We start from the raw sequence: 19688 nt of genomic DNA, 5'->3' as shown, positions 1-19688 counted from the left end.
AGAAGAGCGCCACAACCGGTGAGCCAGGTTCAACAATGCAATACCTCTCTTGAACGCTGCACATGCCGCCGAAAAGAAAGAAAAAACGTTGCCAAATGGCCCAAAAACCTCAATCATGTCGCCCGATAGCGTAACAAAACTCCAGCTTCCGAAAACTTGGCCATGTACATGTGTTTGTCAATGCGAAACTCCTACCTTCCGCGCCCTAGAAATACGGGTATACTGCCGCCAGACAAAGGAAAATACAATGTCAAGGTTGCGTACGAATCCACTTAGCAAAAGCTCTCCAAAATATGCTCCGAAGAGATTGCGAAAAGTCGTACAATTGAGATGAATCTTAACGTTACCGGCGCCATTCACCATGTTGCCTCGGCACCGCATTCGCCCAATCCATTCCACCAGGGCCTTGTTGGGGTCCCGGAGTACCTCTCTGATCCGGTGCGGGCGGGCCCTGCGGCGGACCCCTTCCCATCATCCTCTCCCGTTGCATCTGCGCATCGCGCTCTCTCAGCTCGTGGAATTCTCGTTCTCGACGCTCTCGGTCCCGATGTCCGGCAAAGAATTCTTCTCGTTGGGTTTGCTCCTCGCGCAGGCGGTTGTTCTCACGAGCGAATGGGTCCCTGAAGCGCTCATCTGGTCGAGGAGGACCGCCGAAGAGAGGATGGCTGTCGCCCAAGGACGAGCGAGGAGGATGCTGCAAAGGTGGTGGGCCGTGATCTGATCGCGAGACTGGAGTGTGGGAGCGCTGCTGCCCGCCATATACTCTGTCTTGTGGTGGAGGTTGGTAGCGGGGATCCTGGTGAGCAGGAGGTGGACCTGCGGAGCGCGACATTATAGGTTCGCGTTCGCGGAGCAGCAATGCATCGGCACGATGCTGTATTTCCCGACTCATGTCCCGATCGCCGGTGCGGGGGTCGAAGTCATGATGCATGTCGCGTGGGTCTCGTCGGAACTGGTCCGCCATGCTGGGACCGCGCGCATGCTGACCACCAGGATGCTGTTCGCCGGGCGTCTGAGGATTAGGGTACGCTAGACCTCCGTTGTGTACCTGTGAATGTTCATTGCGACCGTGCACGTCCCTTTGCCCACCGAGGTGGTTGGTATGGAGATGCGGACTAGGCCGCATGCCAACGGGTGCAGAAGGCTGCGAGTTGCCGCCAGGCGGATCAACCTGTGCATATGGATTGGGTTGAAGAATCTGCGAAGTAACACCAGATGCTTGGGCATGTTGTGAAGCAGTTGTCACAGTCATACCGTGACGAGGCTGTTGTCCAGGTGGTCCGCTTATGCTAGGAGTACGCGAATGCAGGTGTGGGGAATTATGGAACGCAGATAGCGGTGGCGGAGAGGGATTATGGCGTGGTTGGTTGTGTTGCGCCAACAAAGACCGATGATTGCCCAGGAAGGCTGCTCTCTCGTTATAAGCAGGTTGTTGATGAGGCGAGCTGATGGTCGGACCCTGCGAGACTTGGTTGTGGCCAGGAAACTGTCGAGGCCACTCTTCACGTAGAGGTCGCCCTGCAGATGCTTGTTCCCTTGTCAGATCGACAACCTGCCGGCCTGACATTTGAGCCACTCCGGGTTGTTGTGCGTATGGTAGGCGGCCATAAGAGGGTTGTGTGGTTGCTTCAACGTATGGGTCCCGTCTCGGAGGCATTGATTGTGACACTGGAGGAGGCGGTGCAATTGGGGTCTGTTGTTGCGGAGTTGGTGTGTGCGATGGAACGTTTTGCTCAGGCTTCTTTCTCTTCGGCTCCTCAGGCTGATCGTCATTGAGGAGCGACATCAGGTTTGACTTCCTAGGTTCCGCGGCAGGCTTTGGGACACTCGAAGCAGGCGGCGGCACTTGAGTGGGAGGTAGCGATGAGGGTCCGTATCCCTGCGGCTGCGTAGGCACATGCATGGGCTGCTGGGACTGTGCCCGTTGGTGGGGTATTGGGTAAACCCTAGGCTCCTCTTTGACGGGCGGAGTCGCAAGAGCAGTGCGCGCAGGTGGCAACGAATTTGGCGGTGGCACCGCAGCTTCCATCAGTGATTGCTGATGACGATGCTGGTAGGAGAGAGGGTGGTTCTCAGGGGATCCGACACCTAGGCCAGGACGGCCTTGGACTGAAACAGACCCGAAAGGTCTCCCTTGGTGCACTTCCCCCGAGATATGACGAGCATGCTGGGGCTGGAATCGATCCTGCTGTGGCTCAGCTCTTGATGGTTCGCGTTCTTGGAACGACGGGCGGAATAACGATGGCTGCGCTTGCATTTGTGGTTGGGCATGAGATTGCAAACCTCGCGAACTTGGCGGCATGTTAGACGGTTGTGACGGTGGACGATGCTCCATGCCCCTGGGAAGCTCATCAGAGAAGAAACCTGCAATAGGACCAGGACGACGGGAGTCCAATTGGGACAGGTGGGGGATCGGTTGGCGCACTGCATGTGTTGGTGGAGACTGCTGCTGGGGAATTGACACAAGTGAAGAATCGGGCATCGAATAGGCTGTCCCAGGTACCAGTGACTTTGACTGGGGGGCTTGTGCGATATTGGAAAACCTAGCGGCGGAAGACATGCTAGGAGGTGAAGCCTTTGAGACTACCATACCGAAGCCTGCTGTTGCTTCCGGGGTCGGGGCAAGAGTTCTTGGGACAGTGACCTGGGTGCTTTCGTAACGTCTTTTCGGTGCGGGAGTAGGTATCGGGGGTAGTCCTATGTCGACGCCTCTGTTGCGTCTCTCATCAGCTTCCTCTGCCGCTCTTTCGAGATCTTTCGCCCCGCCCTCTACGAGCCGGAGATATTGATTCTTCACCATGGTCTGCGTCTTAGTGCCCATATGTGTAGCTATCGCCGCCCAATCAGTGCCGAAATGCGCAACGTTCTTCTGGAAATCCGTCTGTTCAGTAACGGACCAGTAACTCGACGGTCCAGGTCTGGCGCTTGGTGGTTGTAATCGAGATCTTTCCGTCATACCGGGCATTGAATAATACTGTGGTTCTGCCTGGAGAAGCATCTGCTCATCCTGCAGGCCAGGCTGCATAGGCAAACCCATGTCACTTAATTTGCCGAAGTCATCTTCCATCTTGACACCCAGCAACTTGCGGTCAATTTTGATAGGCGACCCGGCTGGCGCAGCAGCAAGAGGTTGCGTCTGTGCCTGTGCCTGTGCCTGTGCCTGTGCCTGTGCCTGAGCCTGAGCCTGCGCCTGCGCCTGCGCCTGCGCCTGCGCCTGTGCTTTGGTTTTCCGCGCACCCTTTTCTCTAGCACTCTTGCCACGACGCCCGGCCTTTTCCTGTGTTCCATCCGCATCTGTTTGCCTTCGAAGACGTCCCGGAGTTGGGGTAGATGCCGTTGTGTCCATATCCGTCTCCGCTCCAAAGGTAGGTGCTGCTGAACGCCGTGGCCGTCCAGTCTCCGTTAAGGCCGGAGGAAGCCCATCTTCTCCTGACGGATCAGGCCGTTCCATGTTAGCAATAGCTCCACGACCACGACCAGCCCCACCTCTTCTCCTCGGTCCACCGCGTCCTCTTCTAACTTTACCTTTGTATTCTCTTTGCCATTTCGTGGCATAGTAATGGTTGATGCAATCTTTATATGTCCTGCTGGTGCCAGCCTCCTTGTACAGAATCTCTGCTAATTTCCCCCATTTCTTCGCGTATTGATCCCTGTATTGTTGCACCATGATTCGATGCTCTTCTTCAGTGAAGTCGTCCTCAGGTGGTTCATAGTGGAACGCGAATATACCTTGACCTGGCTCTCGCTGGAAGTTGGTGTCAATGAATCTCCGGCGCTGCACTTCGTATGTGGTCAGTTCGGGTGGAACGTCTGCTTCTTTCTCCGGATCAGCCATGGATCTCTTTGGCTCCTTCTCGTGTTGCTCCCGTTCGAGTTCAGCTGTCCTCAAAGATTCTTGCATTGCAAGCTCGAGGTCAAATTCAGTTGCCCATCGACTGGCGTGGCCTCGACGACCAGTGGTGGGTGCTGAATTATCTAGAAGTGGACCCACTGTAGAAGTCTCGGCTCCCGGTGTTGTAGCCTGTGCACTCGGCTCAGCGGATGCTGGTCGCTCGTGGCTGTCCGTGTCTTTTGATCGATCAAGACTGCGAACACGAATACGCCATTGTCGATACATTGTGGCATATCTTTCCGATTGCTCATCGGTATCGAGTTCTGGCTCGATGTTTTCTCTCAACTTGTTGCGGATGGCGAGCATGACGGACTCTGACATACGGGGGCCTTCTAGTTCAGAGATCGGCGTTGGGGGCCCAGAACCAAGGAATGGAAGAGAACTAAGATCAGGGACATCCTCATGTTCATCGCTTGTACCGTGACGTAAACGAAGGGCCCGTGTTGCTGGAGCCAGCTGCTTTTCTTCCTCCTCATGCTTATAATCCATATTCACATCTTCGGACTCTTCGGCTTTTGGCGTTGGAAGCTCGTTCACGTTGCTTCCTGGGGGGACGATCGGAGACGTCTTAGGCGAAGGTGCAAACGTCAACCCTTCGTCTACGAGCTTTGGCTGTTCTTGCGGCAGATGTTCCGCAGTCAGGCTTGCTAACAGGATAATTTCGTGTAACGGGGTTGTAGCCCGCAAGTGTGGTGCACTCAGATCTATCCGTTTTGATTCTAGCAAAGCCTTTTCGCGGTTGTATTTGGCTTCTGATTCGGCAAAGTCATCTTCGTCGAGGTCGAGATCATCGTCCGAATCCTGTAAAGCTTCAGGTGCGGAGGACGTCGCCGATATTGGTGGCTTTTCTGGGACCAAAGGCGCCTCTGTCATAGATATGTTGGAGAAGCGGCGGGCTTCGATTGGCGCGGGTTTTGGTGAGATACCTCTACGATAGTCCCCAGATGCCCTTCGGTCACGGCCCATGCCGTTCTCCATTGAAGGTCGAGTGATCGAAGGTGACACTGACTTGGCCTTCCCAGCACGCTGGGACTCTGGTGCAGAAACGTTTGCTTCTAGCTTGGGAGCTTTGGGAGCCGAGCCAAAGGCTCGATCACGATCTTCGGCAGGATATTCGCGTTTCATAGGGGTGATTGTTCGATTGTTCAAGTTCAACCCTGGCCTTACCCACTGCATACTCTTAGGTGGCCCATTCATAGGCATACGCGGAGCCGGGAAGCCAGGGCGATCAGGAGGTGGGTACATTGGCGGTCGTGCAGCCATTGGATTACCTCTGTCAGCTTTTGGTCCAGTTGGGATATTCGCAGGCAGAGTCTTTGGTGACGTGTTGTTCAGCATCATAGACGTACCAGTTCCGCTGCTGCTTCGAGCGCCCATGGTTGGCTGTATCGCGCTTGGGGAAGGGTCACGTGGGTTGTTCATGTAAGGCAGACGAGCTGGTCTGGGGAAAGAAGGCGACACGTTGGCTCTCAAAGCTGCCTGTGGCCCGGTAGGAGGTGCTCGTGCCGTTGATGCTGGGCCTGCAGGAGGCGAGATCGCCGAGCTCGAAGCATTACTGTTAGCAGGAGCAGATGGCTTCGATTCTGTAATAGAGGATGAGGGGCCATTGTTGTTGTTGTTGTTGGGTGCCGGTGGAATAAGAGAAGCTCGCGGTTCAATGCGAGTTTGCTCTGATGGGGCTGTCCTACTCTCTTGCGCCTGGCTCAATCCTTGAGTTTGGGAAGGAGCATCAGGAAGTTGTCGCTCAGGTGCACGGTCGGCTTTAGGTCCGGTTGGAGGTGCAGTCGATAACCCAGCAGGTACGCTTAGTTTCGGGGCTATGGTGGTAGCCGGAACCGTGGTTGTAGGGGCAGATGGCGCCGGCGCTGAAGGTGCAGCTGGTGTACTTTTCGGTGGCTGTGATGCGGTGGGAGGCTTCACGTCGAGAAGTGGATTCCTCCAAACATTGGAGCCGAACGCGGGTACTGCAGCGGGAGGAGATGATGCCCGTGGCGCGTAACGTTCTCTTGAAGCTTCTGCGCGACTCGCAAGAAGGAGATCGTCTCGTCCAGGTTCGCGCCTAGCGTCTTTATTGCCTAGAGCCTCTGTTGCGATTGAGGCACGTCTAGAGTAGGAATCCACGGAAGGTCCATGTCGATCCGCAGGTGAATGATGCGCCGAATGTGGAACCGCACTCGTTGGTGTACCAGGAAGATGTCTTGTATCAAGCGTAGCGCTACCACGGTGCGTATCAAGCGCCCGCGGTCCCGGTTTTGCACCGGCTGGTCCAATATAAGAGTCGTATTCCCTCGGTACAAATCTTCGGTCATCGCGTTCTCTCCGGTCGAAGTCCCTATCGCGGTCGTCACGTGGGTCGCGATCTCGTCGTACAGGGTCCCTCGACCGGCTTCGCGGTCGATAAGATCGGTCCGGCATGCGATCACGTGCATCGTGATGTCGATCCCTGTCATCTGGGTACATGGGCCTGCCTCGTCCTCGACCCTCGCCGTGAAAGTCTCGCCCGCCCCTTCCACGTGCAAATCCACTGCCCCTATAAGATGAGCCTGTAGTGAGAGGAGGATCTGAATACGTTGAGCCTGCTGAAGGTGGGCCATCTCGAGAATTTCGCCTGGCGCGACTTATATCGAGGTCGCGGGAGGGAAAGTCTCGTTGATCTCGGGTGTCTCGCACATCTCTCACTGGCGAGCGTCTAGGTGGAGATGGTCGCCTGTCTCGTCGGTCGCGGTCAAAGTCTCGGTCGCGGTCTCGATCTGCCGCCCGCCAGGAATTGTGTGGTGGGTGTGGATGAGGAACACTCGAAAGCGGCGGTGCATCGCGTAATGATGGCCTCTCTCCACGGCCTGCGAACCCTCCTCCTCTACCGTCGCGCGGTGCAGAGGGCGCCCCAGAAGGTCCTCCTGCTGGTGGCCCTCGGGGCGCATTTTCGAGTGACTTCGGACCGCGAGGCGTGTCCCTCGGCGGGAAGGCGCTAGAATCTGCATTGGATCGCGGGCCACCATCGTTGGCTCTAGGGGGGTATGTGCTTCCATATGTAGACTGTCTTCTGTCGCGGAACGGCGACCTGTCGCGAACGTATCGGCTGTCTGGGTATCTCGAGGACGACATGAGAACGAGCTGGGACGTTGATACCTGTTCCCGCGGAGCTAAACATGGACTCGGGTATTGGACAGAGGGTTTGTGCAGTTCTAGGCTTGGTCTCCCAGAGTGTAAGCTGTCAAATTATAGCCTTTCACTGCAACGGACGGCCTGGTCGGACGGCGATGACAATTCGACTGCGTGTTGCGAAGCTGCAATATTGGCGCCAGGTGGCGATGTGTACAGGTCGGCGGGGTTGTAGAGACCAGACGACCGTGGGACGTTCCTCTGGAAAAGAGATCTAGATGTCGGGGTGACAGCTAACGGCAAGCCAAGAGCGGCGCGCGCGGTGGCTGTTGGAGTTCGCGCTTGTCCCCAAGTCCCGAACAGGGTAAGTGCAATGTCCGTGCTCAGATCAGAGCCGAGAAGTGACGATACGGAGACTTCGCAGACGGGGGCAGGAAAGGCTCTCCTGTGTCGATACTGGCTGTGAGAAATAACCGACGGGTGCGCCCAATCGTCTCGAAGACCGGCTGGGCTGGAGACGCGGCGAGGAGCCACAGGGAGCGACGTGGCGCTGCTACTCTTCGGGAAGGGGTGTGGGCACGAGGTGCCGGACGAGACGAAAAAAACAGATGGAGTGCAAACAGACGTTAGCGGGGCGGCGCCGCTCCAGGGTGCGGCATTGCTGTTGTCGTTGTTGGGGCGCCCGCAAGGAGGGCTTTGATGGAAGATGGAGAAGGAGACCTGCAGCCAGGGCACGAGAACGCAATTGGGAGCCAGCACTGACACGACGCACTGTGGCTCCAATGGCTCCAGCCCAGAGCCCCGTCATGTTCACTTCGCGCCCCTCTCCTAACCAAGCAGGGATGGCTTCCGGGACAGAGGGTGCAGGCTTGCTTGCGCGCATTCTTAGTGGCTAGGGGATCGTAACTGCGATCTCCAGAGAGGATCCCTGCATATTTCCAACGCTGAAACCTCAGGTGCTGTGTCAGGTTCGGCAGAGGTGTGCATATAGACGGGCGGGCGACGGGACTTGATGGGAGGCCAGGGAAGTACTGTGCAGTCGTTCGGACGCACGCTGTGGGAGCCCTTGGCCTCGCTCGTCCTCCGCGTTCGTGCCTGCCTGCCTGCCTGGACTCAGTGGACTGTGGCGCTTTTTGCGGATCGACTGCCGCGCCTGCCCGGACTAGCCCGAACTGGGGAAGGCGCAATAAGCAACCTTAACTCACGCGCCGGTGTGGGGGGACGGAATTCTGACCCATCTCAGCCCAGTGTCAAATTCTGCGGGTTGCACGCGCACCAAAAAACAGACAGCGAAGGCGCTCTGTACACAACGGCACTCTCAACTGCACGACACGGCGAGATCAGTCGGTCCCAAGCACACATACACCACGATTCACCACCGGAGTCCCATCTCCAACGCACATTTCTCCGAACATGAGTGCGGCCAATCAGGCGCCGGCATCGCAGGCCCCTCCATCGAACGCGACGGATGCAGTCCTGAAGCCGTCGGAGCCTGTGCCCGCGGACGCCCGCGAGGTGCAGGGCATAGACTTCGACGACTATGCGCAGCGCAGCATCACGGTCGAGGAGCTGATGGGGGGGTATGCCCGCATGGGCTTCCAGGCAACTGCGATCGGCGAGGCGGTGCGGATTGTCAATGACATGGTGAGTGCTTTCCCGACGGCGCATGGAGATCCTGGCAGCTGTGGGTGCTCGGGCTGCGGGCGCTTCCCGGCTCTGCGCGCGCCCCTGCGAAACAATTTAGCCGGAAGTGGCATGGCTAGCCAGCCTTGGTGATGCGCCTAATGGTTGTCTCTAACAGTGACAGCGCACGTGGAGGCACGCTGAAACAGGCGAGGGCACCACCGTCTTTCTGGGCTACACGTCCAACCTGATATCCTCGGGCCTACGAGAGACGCTGCGTTACCTGGTGCAGCACAAGCACGTCTCTGCAATCGTGACAACAGCTGGCGGCGTCGAGGAGGACTTCATCAAATGTCTAGGACCAACCTACCTGGGCGCATTCTCGACACCTGGCGCCAGCCTGCGCGCGAAGGGTCTCAATCGGATAGGCAATCTGGTAGTGCCAAACAACAATTACTGCGCCTTTGAGGACTGGGTCTTGCCAATCCTGGACAAAATGTTAGTGGAGCAGGAGGAGAGCAAGAAGGCCGACGAACCGATGCACTGGACCCCAAGCAAGGTGATCCGTCGTCTTGGGCAGGAGATCAACGACGAGCGCTCGGTATATTACTGGGCGTGGAAGAACGACATCCCCGTCTTCTGTCCAGCACTGACCGATGGCAGCCTCGGAGACATGCTGTACTTCCACACTTTCAAGTCATCCCCCGAGCAGCTGCGCATAGACATTGTAGAGGATATCCGCAAGATAAACACCATCGCCGTACGCGCAAAGCGGACCGGCATGATCATCCTGGGCGGAGGCATTGTCAAACATCACATCGCCAATGCGAATCTAATGCGAAATGGTGCTGAGAGTGCCGTGTACGTTAACACAGCCCAGGAGTTCGACGGAAGCGATGCGGGAGCGCGACCAGACGAAGCAGTCAGTTGGGGAAAGATCAAGACGGATGGTGATAGCGTCAAGGTGTACGCCGAGGCGACTGTGGCGTTCCCGCTGATCGTTGCAGCTACCTTCGCGAAGGGAAGACCAGACAGTTCAGAACCATAGGAAGCAACTTCACAGCGGTCCGAGGATAAATATGATGATGCAGTTGATGGGTCCCGCCCAAGGACAACACTCCCAGTTGACCATGTGTCGCGTGCTCCGTCTGGACGTTGTGCTTTGCGCTGATGCGTCTGCCACGCCAACCAACAGCATCAGCATGAGTCGTGAGTGGAGGTGAGGTGCAGGTAGAGTCGGAGGTGCTACAGGGATGCGTGGCCGGTGTGTCTCCACAGTTGTAGTCGACGCTCGATGCAGAGTAGCGCAAGTTGCAGCCTAGCTTTGGGGTCGTGAGTGCTCGCAGGCGGAGCAGCGGAATGCGCAGCTGTGTGACTCAAAAGCTGACGCCTGTGCCATCTATGGACTCGCGGCGAGCTAGAAGGAGGAATAGGGGGCAGAAGGGCCCGCATGCGTGATGTCGAGGGCGTTCTACGAAACCGCGGGAGACGGCGTGGGGAACCTGGGAAGCGCTAAGCTCACTGGCTGCAGCCTCACTCACCGCCCGGCCCATATAAATGGTCCCCAGGCAGCGCATGCACAAGCTCCAGCCTTACACGTACAACAACGTATAAGCCTAGCCACGCCTCACAGCCGCAGAGCCATCGTCGGTTCCGTGACTTTGTTTTTGCAGCCTGACATAACCTTGTGTACTTTGCCGTGTTCCAATCCACCTGGGCAGAACCTTGTACTCGTGCTCGTAGAGCTCCGATTAGAGCTTCGCCGATAAGAGCTGCTAATCACCACCACCTTCCGTCCACGTCGCTGCGCAGCAACCGAGCTCGACAACAGTCTGAGTGCAGCTGTCCATCGTGTTGTCCATCCTGGGCTAATCCAGCGTACCTTGTCTTTGGAGTCGCCCGGCGCTGTGCCTCTCACGTAGACTTGGTGGTAGATCTAGGTACAGCTGCTCCGCTTGAGTGCCCGCCCGCCTTCCTTCACTTATACTTCGTGCCTAGTAACACACCTGCAACCATGAGCTCGACCGCCGTTCAACCACCTCCCCCACCCATCTCGTTCACGCAGCAACCGCCTTCGTCGCCGCCTTTCTCAAGTCCGCATTCGCCCGTCGAGTCGCAACCTCACACCCGACCCGCCATGCCTTCGCCGCCACCACCGCCGCCGCCGCCGCCGCCGCCGCAGCAGCAGCAGAGTTCCGGCGATATAGATATGAGCACCTCCACCACATTAACGCCCGCCGGCCAGCGCCACGATCGGGAAGACGGAGTCATGCAAGACAGCCTGACAAACGGTCTCCACCCGGACGCAAGCAACACGCAAAACCACAACCAGACAAACAGCGTCGCTATACAGGTCGCAGCTGTTGCAGCCGACGAGGATGCTATGGATACCACCTCCGACGACGCGCAAGACCTTGTGCTGCCGAACGGTTCAGCTGAGCCGCCCGCCATCACGCCATCCTCACCCACTCCGCCAGAAGTCGAGAACTCAGAACATGTTCCCCTCACTACTGTATGTATTGGAGCCAATAGCTTCCCCCCAAGTTACTTCAGGGTCTCTGTTACAAACTGAGGATATTGTCTTGCCTTGAATCATCCGTGGTACAAATGGTTGACGAGGATACCTTGCGGTATACACATTGAACGCATATGCAAGCTGACTGAAGACCTGCAGCTAAACGATACTCCTCATGACGAGCCTCCAGCCCCACCTGCAGATCCCGCTCTGCAACCACCACCTCCGCCCCCGCCCGTTGAGCCAGTCCAAACTGATGTCGACTCATCTGACGAAGATGGAGGTCAGCCATGGCACCCTATTGCCGAGGATACGTCAGCGCCCGACGAGGAGGAGCTGAAAGAGATTGAAGGAACCACCGAACACAGTGCATTGGATCATGAGTATTGGGAAAAGAAGGCTTTTTCTCCATTAGATGATCCTGAATACTCACCGGGCGAAAGCGGTCGCATAGAATGGCTCATCGAGAATTACAATGGCACACGTGAAAATCCAAATCGCGATCTGGTAATGAAGTCTACACCAGTCACCATTGGTGGACATCAATGGCAAATCAAGTTTTACCCCAAAGGCAACGACTCCGATTACCTCAGCGTTTACGTAGAGTGTCTCAGCGTTGAGGACGAGGAGAAGAAAGACAGAGGAGAAGGAGCCGATCGGAAACCGGAGGGCGATGCGGAGCCAAGCATTGAGAGCGCTGCTCGGGAACCGACGGAGACGCAACATGCCCCCCTTGCCCCTGCTGGACTCAAAAGCAGTACCCAAAAGGAAGGGTGTTGCTGCACAAGTCTCCGTTGTCCTCTACAATCCTACCGAGCCTCGGGTCAATTATTCACGAACCTGCCTGCACCGATTCTGTACGTCCTCACCTGATTGGGGCTGGACGCGATTTCATGGGCCACACTATGACATCCCCCATCGGATTCGAGGCCATAGGCAGGCTCTTCTTAGGGACGATAAGCTTGCACCGGTTATATACGCATTATCGATGACCAAACCGATTGCCTATGGGAGCATCCAAGCTCAGACAACGTCTGGGACAGCTTTGCGATGACAGGATTGCAATCAGTTGCTCTACGAGACAACGGCGGCTCTCCAGACGGGAATGTTGTCTCCGCTGTCATCTCGTGGCTGCTTTTCAAGCCTTTCAGACAGTTCTTGTACAGTTTCAAGGGCCCTGACAGTGAGATGGAGCCATTCGCTCAACCGAAACCGCTTATCGGAGCTTTTCAAAAGGTATTATACATGCTGAGAACTCAAGTCCAGCCTGGTGCAGGTTCAGTCGACCTGGGTGACATTGATGATGCGCTGGACTGGTATGGTCTGTCAGAGCCGCTGCACAAGTTCGATGTGGTGCAGGTGTGGGAGTGTCTCCGCACTAAACTCGAAGACGAACTACGGAACACGTCTTCTGCTAGTGTCCTCGAGGATCTTCTGGGCCCAAAGCGCGATTACACCAAGGGCGTCTCTAGGTATCGAGCACCCGTAGTTGGTGTGGGTAGCATGCAAGAAGCCGTTCATCAGATTCCCGAGCTTATAGACTCCGATAGCAGTCTTCCTCAACTCTTGGCTGTCGAACTGGAACGGCAAGTCTTCGATACCGCCTCGCGTTCTTACGTCAAACTGCTCAACAGAGTAACTTTGGACGATCACATCACTGTACGGGGCTCTTCATACACGCTTTACGGCTTCGTAGTGCACAAGCAGACCCTTCAGTCGTACGTTTACCAGACTATACTTCGACCTGAAGGGCCTGGTTCGAGGTGGTACAATTATTCTGACAGCCGGGAGGGTAATAAAGTCACTTGTCTAACTTATCGGCAAGCTGTTACCTTGCACGAAGGCAAGGATGCTACAGCTCGCGTAACAGGCAGCGACGCCATCGCATACATTGCGATGTATGTACACGACAACGTAGCACAGTCCGCTTTCAAGTCACAATCTGAGTCCGAGCAATGGGAGGTTCCCAGATGGATACCACAAGAGCTAGAGCGGCAAAAGGTTGCGGAGCAGCTTCCTCCGATCTCGATCCCGCCAGACGAGCCCGAAGCACCCCAGAGTACGCAAGGGGTCAAGATTGATGCGGGAACGGCAGAAATTGAGCAACGCGAATTCCAGATAGTAGATTCTCAGGCCTTCTTACAGCATGAAGGTCCAGGTTTCTTCGATGCCTTCGATAAGAAGTGGAAATCTGACAGCTCCGGCTTATTGACTTCGGTAATACTTAAGAATACCGACGGTTGCCAGGACATCCGTCAGAAGATCGCCACCGCTTTCAAAGACGTCAAGGGTATTCAAGATTCGAGGCAGGTGAAGTTTTGGTTCCTTGACACACATCAAGGTTCTTTTGCACATCCTCGTCTGGTGGGTACCGGCAGGATTGAATACTCAAGTGGCAGCTATAATCGCTTTGCTGAAGATGTGAAGGATTGGAAATTGGAGAATGCATCTGGAGACTGGGGTTGTCGTCGACTTTGGGTTCACGTTGTGCCTTTTGCTGATCTGCCTGAACCTCCAAAAGAACCCGCTCCCGCTCCAGAGCTGCCTGCGGAAGCACCTTCTGAGACAACCCAGCAATCTGAACAAGCTCCTGCGTTAAACGCACCTGCACTCACTGACACTCCTGGCCCGGTACCAGACGATGCGCAGCCAGTGCCACAGCCAGTATCAGAAGACACGCCAATGAGCGAGCCAGATGAGCCAGAATCGGAGCCGCCACTGGCCAACTCACCTCCCACGAATGTCGAGTCGCCGGCTTCTCCGACTAATGCAGCAGCTGGCGGTGACGACACCGCTATGGTAGAAATAGATGCATCCACACTGCCTGATCCTCCTGTGGTTGATGTTATCATCCCAAACAATACAGGTGACGATACGGAAATGGGAGGAACCCAAGAAGAGATCGCGCCGCCTCCGCCACCACCGATTGACTTGCCCATACCTCCGCCAGTTGATATCCAAGAGCGCTCACAAACCCCTCCTCCTGTCGAAGCAGCGCGGCCGCGGACTCCAGAGCCTCCAGCTGATGAAATTTACTTCTTCATCAAATATTTTGATGCGGAGAAACAGACCCTGGAACCCAAGGGTTCCTTCATTGCTCACAAATCCGCGCGTCTCGACAATACAGTGCAAAAACTGCTAGACCTGTCAGACGTGAAGTTCGAATGGTGGGAGGAGGAAGACCTCGTCCAGGCCCGATCCCTGCGACGGAACAAATCCTTCGCTTCGAATGACCTTCACAACGGCGCTACAATCATCTATACGGTTCCTCGCACAGACGAGCAGAAGAACACCCTCGCGGACCGCGCAACGTTTGCCGACCTCCCGCAATATCTTCGATTCCGCGCTAACGCGCGAAATTTCCCTTCTCGCATGAACGGTCACTTCACTTTCAACTATTTTTCTGCGCAATACTACAAGGGCGTCTACGTGAACGGGCACCGCCACGGCCACGGCAGCCGCATGTACCACTCCGGCGCCATCTACGAAGGCTCTTTCCGTCTCGGGCAACGCCACGGCCACGGCCTCTACACCTTCCAGAACGGTGATACATACGACGGCGACTGGGTCGCAAACCAGCAACACGGCACTGGCACTTTCGTGGAAGCGACGACAGGCAACACATACATCGGTGGCTGGAAGAACGACAAGAAGTTCGGCGAGGGCGTGACGCATTGGAAGAGCGCGCAGGAGACGGAGCGTCTTTGTCGAATTTGCTGGGAAGAGGAAGCTGAGGCAGCATTCTATGATTGTGGGCATGTAGTGGCTTGTGTGGGGTGTGCGAGGCAGGTGGAGAACTGTCCAGTCTGTAGGAGGAGGGTGTTGAGCGCCATGAAGCTTTATTATGTGGCATGAAGGAGCAGTAGGCAAAGGCAACGGTTGGACGCACTGCAGATGTTGCACGGAAAGCTGCGTGTGAGCAGAGTAAGACGGGTGGAGAAGGTTCGACATGAATCTCGGCATTTGAGCGTGGGGGTGATTGGCGTTTCGATCTTTTCGGATGGTCTGATTTGGCATCTTTCCTTCTTTTGAGTTTGTTATTAGTACAATGTCGTTCCTTAGCGAGGTGCAGGGTGTACACGGCGTTGCATCTCTCCATGTCCTGGTATGGGACCTGGAGACTGCTGGGGTATGACTATTAGTCCATAGCTTTGCGAGCTGCGGCTCATGGGGATTAACAGATTGCAGAGTTAGTTTTGGCACTGAAGACTATGTGCATTTTAATCGTTATGCCGTGCGGTGGTGGGAATTATGGTGATGATGTTCTTGCCTCCTTGGATTGCTCTAAGTGAGATATGGATAGTAACGGCTGATTACATTTGCCAGTATCAAATCCTAGATTTCGGTATACACAGATTAAGTGACTTTTTCACGAAACAAAGAAGAGTAAAACAGGGATTTGTGCGCTTCCCAGTATCGCATAAGCGTTGCACCACTTCTCCAAGTCCCGATGCAGTTTAAATGGCGGATTATTCAAAATTTAACCAACTTGCAGAACTTTGTGAAGATCATGTACTTTGAATTGGCTATACACTCTTCAGAGATTATGTTCAACAGAAAGGCACAAGCGCAGTCCAGTACGGAAGAGCGCAAAATCATCTCTCTCATGTCGTTTGAAATAATCTATATAGACTTATTTGTTCCCAGGCACTATGGAAAGGGAGATGGTAACATACGCAGGTCGAATGAATGATGATCTGAATGTCTAGAACACAGCAGTAGACTTGATGATAGCGCAAGTACAACCCTCTTCGCAGATCCTTTGGCGATAATGGTGGGTCGCTCGAGCCTGCTGTTGGTGATTCAGAGCCACCTGGTAGTGCGGAGTCCTCCATTTCCTTTCGACGAACTTTTGGGGATGGGAGTGACGTAAAAGGGCATCCTGCAAGCCTTGGGTATACAGCTACTGCAAGAAGATGTTGAAGGTCACCGAACGTAATTCAGGTATAAATATGATCTCGTCAGCGCTTTCACGGAGTCAGTTGCGAAAACCTGCGTGGTAATAGTGCGATTGATGGCTGAGATTTTTGTAGGCGTAGAATACGATAGGTGTCGCTCGTGTGTTATAGATCAATATCGCCGGGCCATCTCCGGGCCATCTCCCCACCGAGCTTCCCAAGCTCAGGCGTCACTACTCCTCCGCATCGTGAGCCTGACGCATTTACGCCTGCATCACTGGGTTGACAGCCTCGTCGAGACCGCCGAAGCTGCCACGCGCACACCACGTCATGAGCGCCCCGTAAGGATAGCGAACTTCCCACACAGCAGCCCGGCATGGCGTACGATACGTCGTCGGGGTACGCCGCGCCCGGCACGAGCAACTTTCAGGATGGCGATGCGGCGCTTCCCATGTTCAACATTGAGCGCGTGTCGCTGCAATTCTCCGTAGCTTCAGACTTTGTCGCCGCCGCAGTCGCAAACAATGTCCTAATCCTTGCGCTGTCCACGGGGCGCATTCTGCGGATAGACCTCGACAGTCCCGCCGATATCGATGGTTCGCTACAGCCTAGAAAACATGCTTCTAGACCTTCTCTGATGGTGCGCAGATATCGACCTGCCCAAGAAGACGTCTGAAATCGGCGTCATCAAACGATTATTCCTCGACCCGTCCGCCTCTCATCTCATCATCACCACTACCCTCGCCGAGAACTTCTACCTCCACACCCAGTCGCGGAACCCCAAGGCGTTATCCAGATTGAAAGGCGTCGCTATCGAGAGCATATCATGGAATCCTTCCCAGCCGACTGCCTCGACCAGAGAGATCTTGGTTGGCGCAGCCGACGGGAACGTCTACGAAGTCTACATCGAGCCGTCATCCGAGTTCTACCGCCGAGAAGAGCGATATCTGAAAGGCGTTTACAAGACCAACGATGGGCCCATCACAGGGCTGTGGACGGACATTGTGCCTGGGAGGAACGACCTGCGACGCGTCATCATCGCAACACCGTCGACATTTCTGCATTTCGCCGGCAAGGTCGGGCGAAATGGGCATGAAGGTGGTGGCTCCATTTTCTCGAAACTCTTCGAGAGCGAATCGGCCACGGTACACGAAATCGCAAACGTCGCGCCTACCGCTACTTCGCTCCTCGCCGTATCACCCGAAATCGAAGAAACGCCGTCCTCCGACCACACATATGCGGAAAGAATATTTGGTTGGCTTACCTCCCAAGGTGTTCTCCACGGGAAGTTGCTTTTGTCGTCGGACACATCTGAGCTGGGTGGCAGAGTCCTCAACGAGTCCAAGATGCTGCCTAGATCGCAGATACCACCCTCACAAACCGCCAGCGGACGCACCAGGCGAACGCAAGACTCTGTCACTTCCATGATACTCAGTCAATGGCACATTCTGCAACTTATCGACGGAAGAATAGTAGCTACTAATCGACTGGACGACACAATCGTGCTAGATCAAGTGGTGTTGGAGCCCGGCCAGACTGCGGTAGGCCTAGTAGCAGACATCAAGAAGAACACATATTGGCTCTTCACAAACCAGGAAATTTTCGAGGTCGTCATTACAGATGAGAACCGAGACGTGTGGAAGATCATGTTAAGGGCGCAGCAATTCGAAGCGGCATCTCAATATGCAAAGACCGCAGCACAAAAGGATGCTGTAGCAACAGCGTCTGGCGATTACTTGGTCGCCAAAGGACAATATTCAGAGGCCGCCGCTGTGTATGGCCGAAGTACCAAGCCTTTCGAGCAAGTAGCGCTTACGTTCATCGACAAGGGGGAGCAAGATGCTTTGCGCAAGTATCTACTTACAAAGCTTACAACTCTGAAGAAGGCCTCCATCATGCAGCGAATCATGGTCGCCACATGGCTCACTGAGATCTATATGGCCAAACTCAACACACTGGACGACACAATTACCACGAAAGCGGAGCTTTCTGAAAGCATGAACACCGCTGAGACTCGAGATCAGTTGTCAGTCATTAGGAAAGAATATCAAGAGTTCGTTACCAAGTACAAGTCTGATTTAGATCGAAAGACAGTCTACGAAATCATCAGCAGCCACGGAAGAGAAGAAGAGCTGCTCTACTTTGCTACGGTCATCAATGACTACAATTACGTCCTCGCCTATTGGGTGCAACGAGAGCGATGGCGGGAGACGCTCGATGTACTCAAGAAGCAAACTGATCCTGAGGTCTTCTACAAGTATAGCAGCGTACTCATGGCACAAGTGCCTGTGGATCTTGTGGAAATCATGATGCGGCAGACGAATCTGGAGGCTCAAAAGCTCATCCCTGCATTCCTCAATTACAACAACATCACTAAAGTCCCGTTGAACCAGAACCAGGCCGTGCGATACCTGCTGTTTGAAATCAACCAGCATCAATCAACCGATGCAGCCATTCACAATACGCTGATCTCCATATACGCTTCACATTTCACCAGCGATGAATCGGCGCTTCTTGCATACCTTGAAGGACAGTCGATGGCTCACGAGCAAAACTACGACGCCGATTTCGCCCTGCGCCTTTGCATCCAACACAACCGTGTGCAATCCTGCGTCCACATATACAGTTCCATGGGACAGTATGTGCAGGCCGTCGACCTAGCTCTCAAATACGACGAAATTGATCTTGCAAGCAACGTAGCAGATCGCTCCAATACCGAGTCTGCTTTGCGCAAGAAACTGTGGCTGGCCATTGCGAAGAAAGTGATTTCGCAATCGTCAGGAATCAAGACGGCCATTGAGTTCCTAAGGAGGGTAGATTTGCTACGGATCGAGGATTTAATTCCTTTCTTCCCGGATTTCGTCGTAATCGACGACTTCAAAGACGAAATCTGCTCTGCCCTGGAAGACTACTCGCGCAAGATCGACGAGTTGAAGCTTGAGATGGACGAGTCTGAAGAAACAGCCGTGCACATCAAGACGGACATCAAAGCCCTGGAGCAACGATACGCCATCGTAGAGCCGGGCGAACGGTGCTACGTCTGCGGTCTGCCCCTACTCGCTCGCCAATTCTTCGTGTTTCCGTGCCAGCACGCTTTCCATAGCGATTGCCTTGCTAAGAAGGTTGTTGAGCTCGCAGGCATGGCAAAGGGCAAACGTCTGGGCGAGTTGCAGATGGAGGTCAGCAAAGGTACGAGCACGGGTGCGAAGAGGGAGAAGGCGATCAGGGAGTTGGATGCCCTGGTTGGGTCATCTTGGTGAGTTCGCGCTTCCTTGCGTCTAACAACCATTCACTAACGTGCTGCAGTGTGCTGTGTAGTGAATTGGCTGTCAAGCTTATCGATGAGCCCTTCATATCGGCCATGGATGACAAAGAGGAATGGGCTTTGTAGAATTGGAGATATACCGAGAAGATACCAATCCTTCCATACAGCTATGAACAATATGATGCATAGGTTGCTGAAAGCTGCCGTATCCGAGGGACCGGAGTGCCGGCTAATTGAAGCTAGCAACGATGTTGATCTCTTTCCTGTTTGTTAATGCGTACTCGGGTCCCAGGCATCCCCGCGGACACGTGAACCAAACACACGAACACTGAAACCGCGCCTTCGAGTGTTGTCGAACACAGATGCTGCGTTTATTTCGCGAAGGATAATATG

At 54.9% G+C, this 19688-nt stretch overlaps 4 protein-coding genes across 4 annotated transcripts; 3 read left to right on the top strand and 1 right to left on the bottom strand.

Moving 5' to 3' along the window:
- Window positions 1-343: 343 nt before the first annotated feature.
- Window positions 344-5155, bottom strand: N0V89_005983 (uncharacterized protein; the record flags this gene model as incomplete). The annotated part of the gene is made up of 1 exon (XM_056214756.1): window positions 344-5155. The coding sequence occupies one exon, from the start codon at window positions 5153-5155 to the stop codon at window positions 344-346; it is 4812 nt and encodes a 1603-aa protein (XP_056072023.1).
- A 3252-nt stretch (window positions 5156-8407) lies between these two features.
- DYS1 (Deoxyhypusine synthase) lies at window positions 8408-9665 on the top strand (the record flags this gene model as incomplete). The annotated part of the gene is made up of 2 exons (XM_056214755.1): window positions 8408-8638; window positions 8802-9665. 2 exons carry the CDS (start codon window positions 8408-8410, stop codon window positions 9663-9665), a joined length of 1095 nt encoding a protein of 364 aa, XP_056072022.1.
- Window positions 9666-10754: 1089 nt separating this feature from the next.
- Window positions 10755-14998, top strand: N0V89_005981 (uncharacterized protein; the record flags this gene model as incomplete). Its single annotated transcript, XM_056214754.1, has 4 exons — window positions 10755-11129; window positions 11292-11989; window positions 12176-14894; window positions 14945-14998. 4 exons carry the CDS (start codon window positions 10755-10757, stop codon window positions 14996-14998), a joined length of 3846 nt encoding a protein of 1281 aa, XP_056072021.1.
- Window positions 14999-16406: 1408 nt separating this feature from the next.
- Window positions 16407-19421, top strand: PEP3 (tethering complex subunit; the record flags this gene model as incomplete). Its single annotated transcript, XM_056214753.1, has 3 exons — window positions 16407-16626; window positions 16679-19286; window positions 19337-19421. The coding sequence occupies 3 exons, from the start codon at window positions 16407-16409 to the stop codon at window positions 19419-19421; spliced, it is 2913 nt and encodes a 970-aa protein (XP_056072020.1).
- Window positions 19422-19688: the final 267 nt, after the last annotated feature.

This window comes from Didymosphaeria variabile, assembly GCF_027946475.1.
Source record: "Didymosphaeria variabile strain IMI 356815 chromosome Unknown scaffold_4, whole genome shotgun sequence".
NCBI lineage: Eukaryota > Fungi > Ascomycota > Dothideomycetes > Pleosporales > Didymosphaeriaceae > Didymosphaeria > Didymosphaeria variabile.
This window is presented reverse-complemented; position numbering and strand designations above follow the sequence as displayed.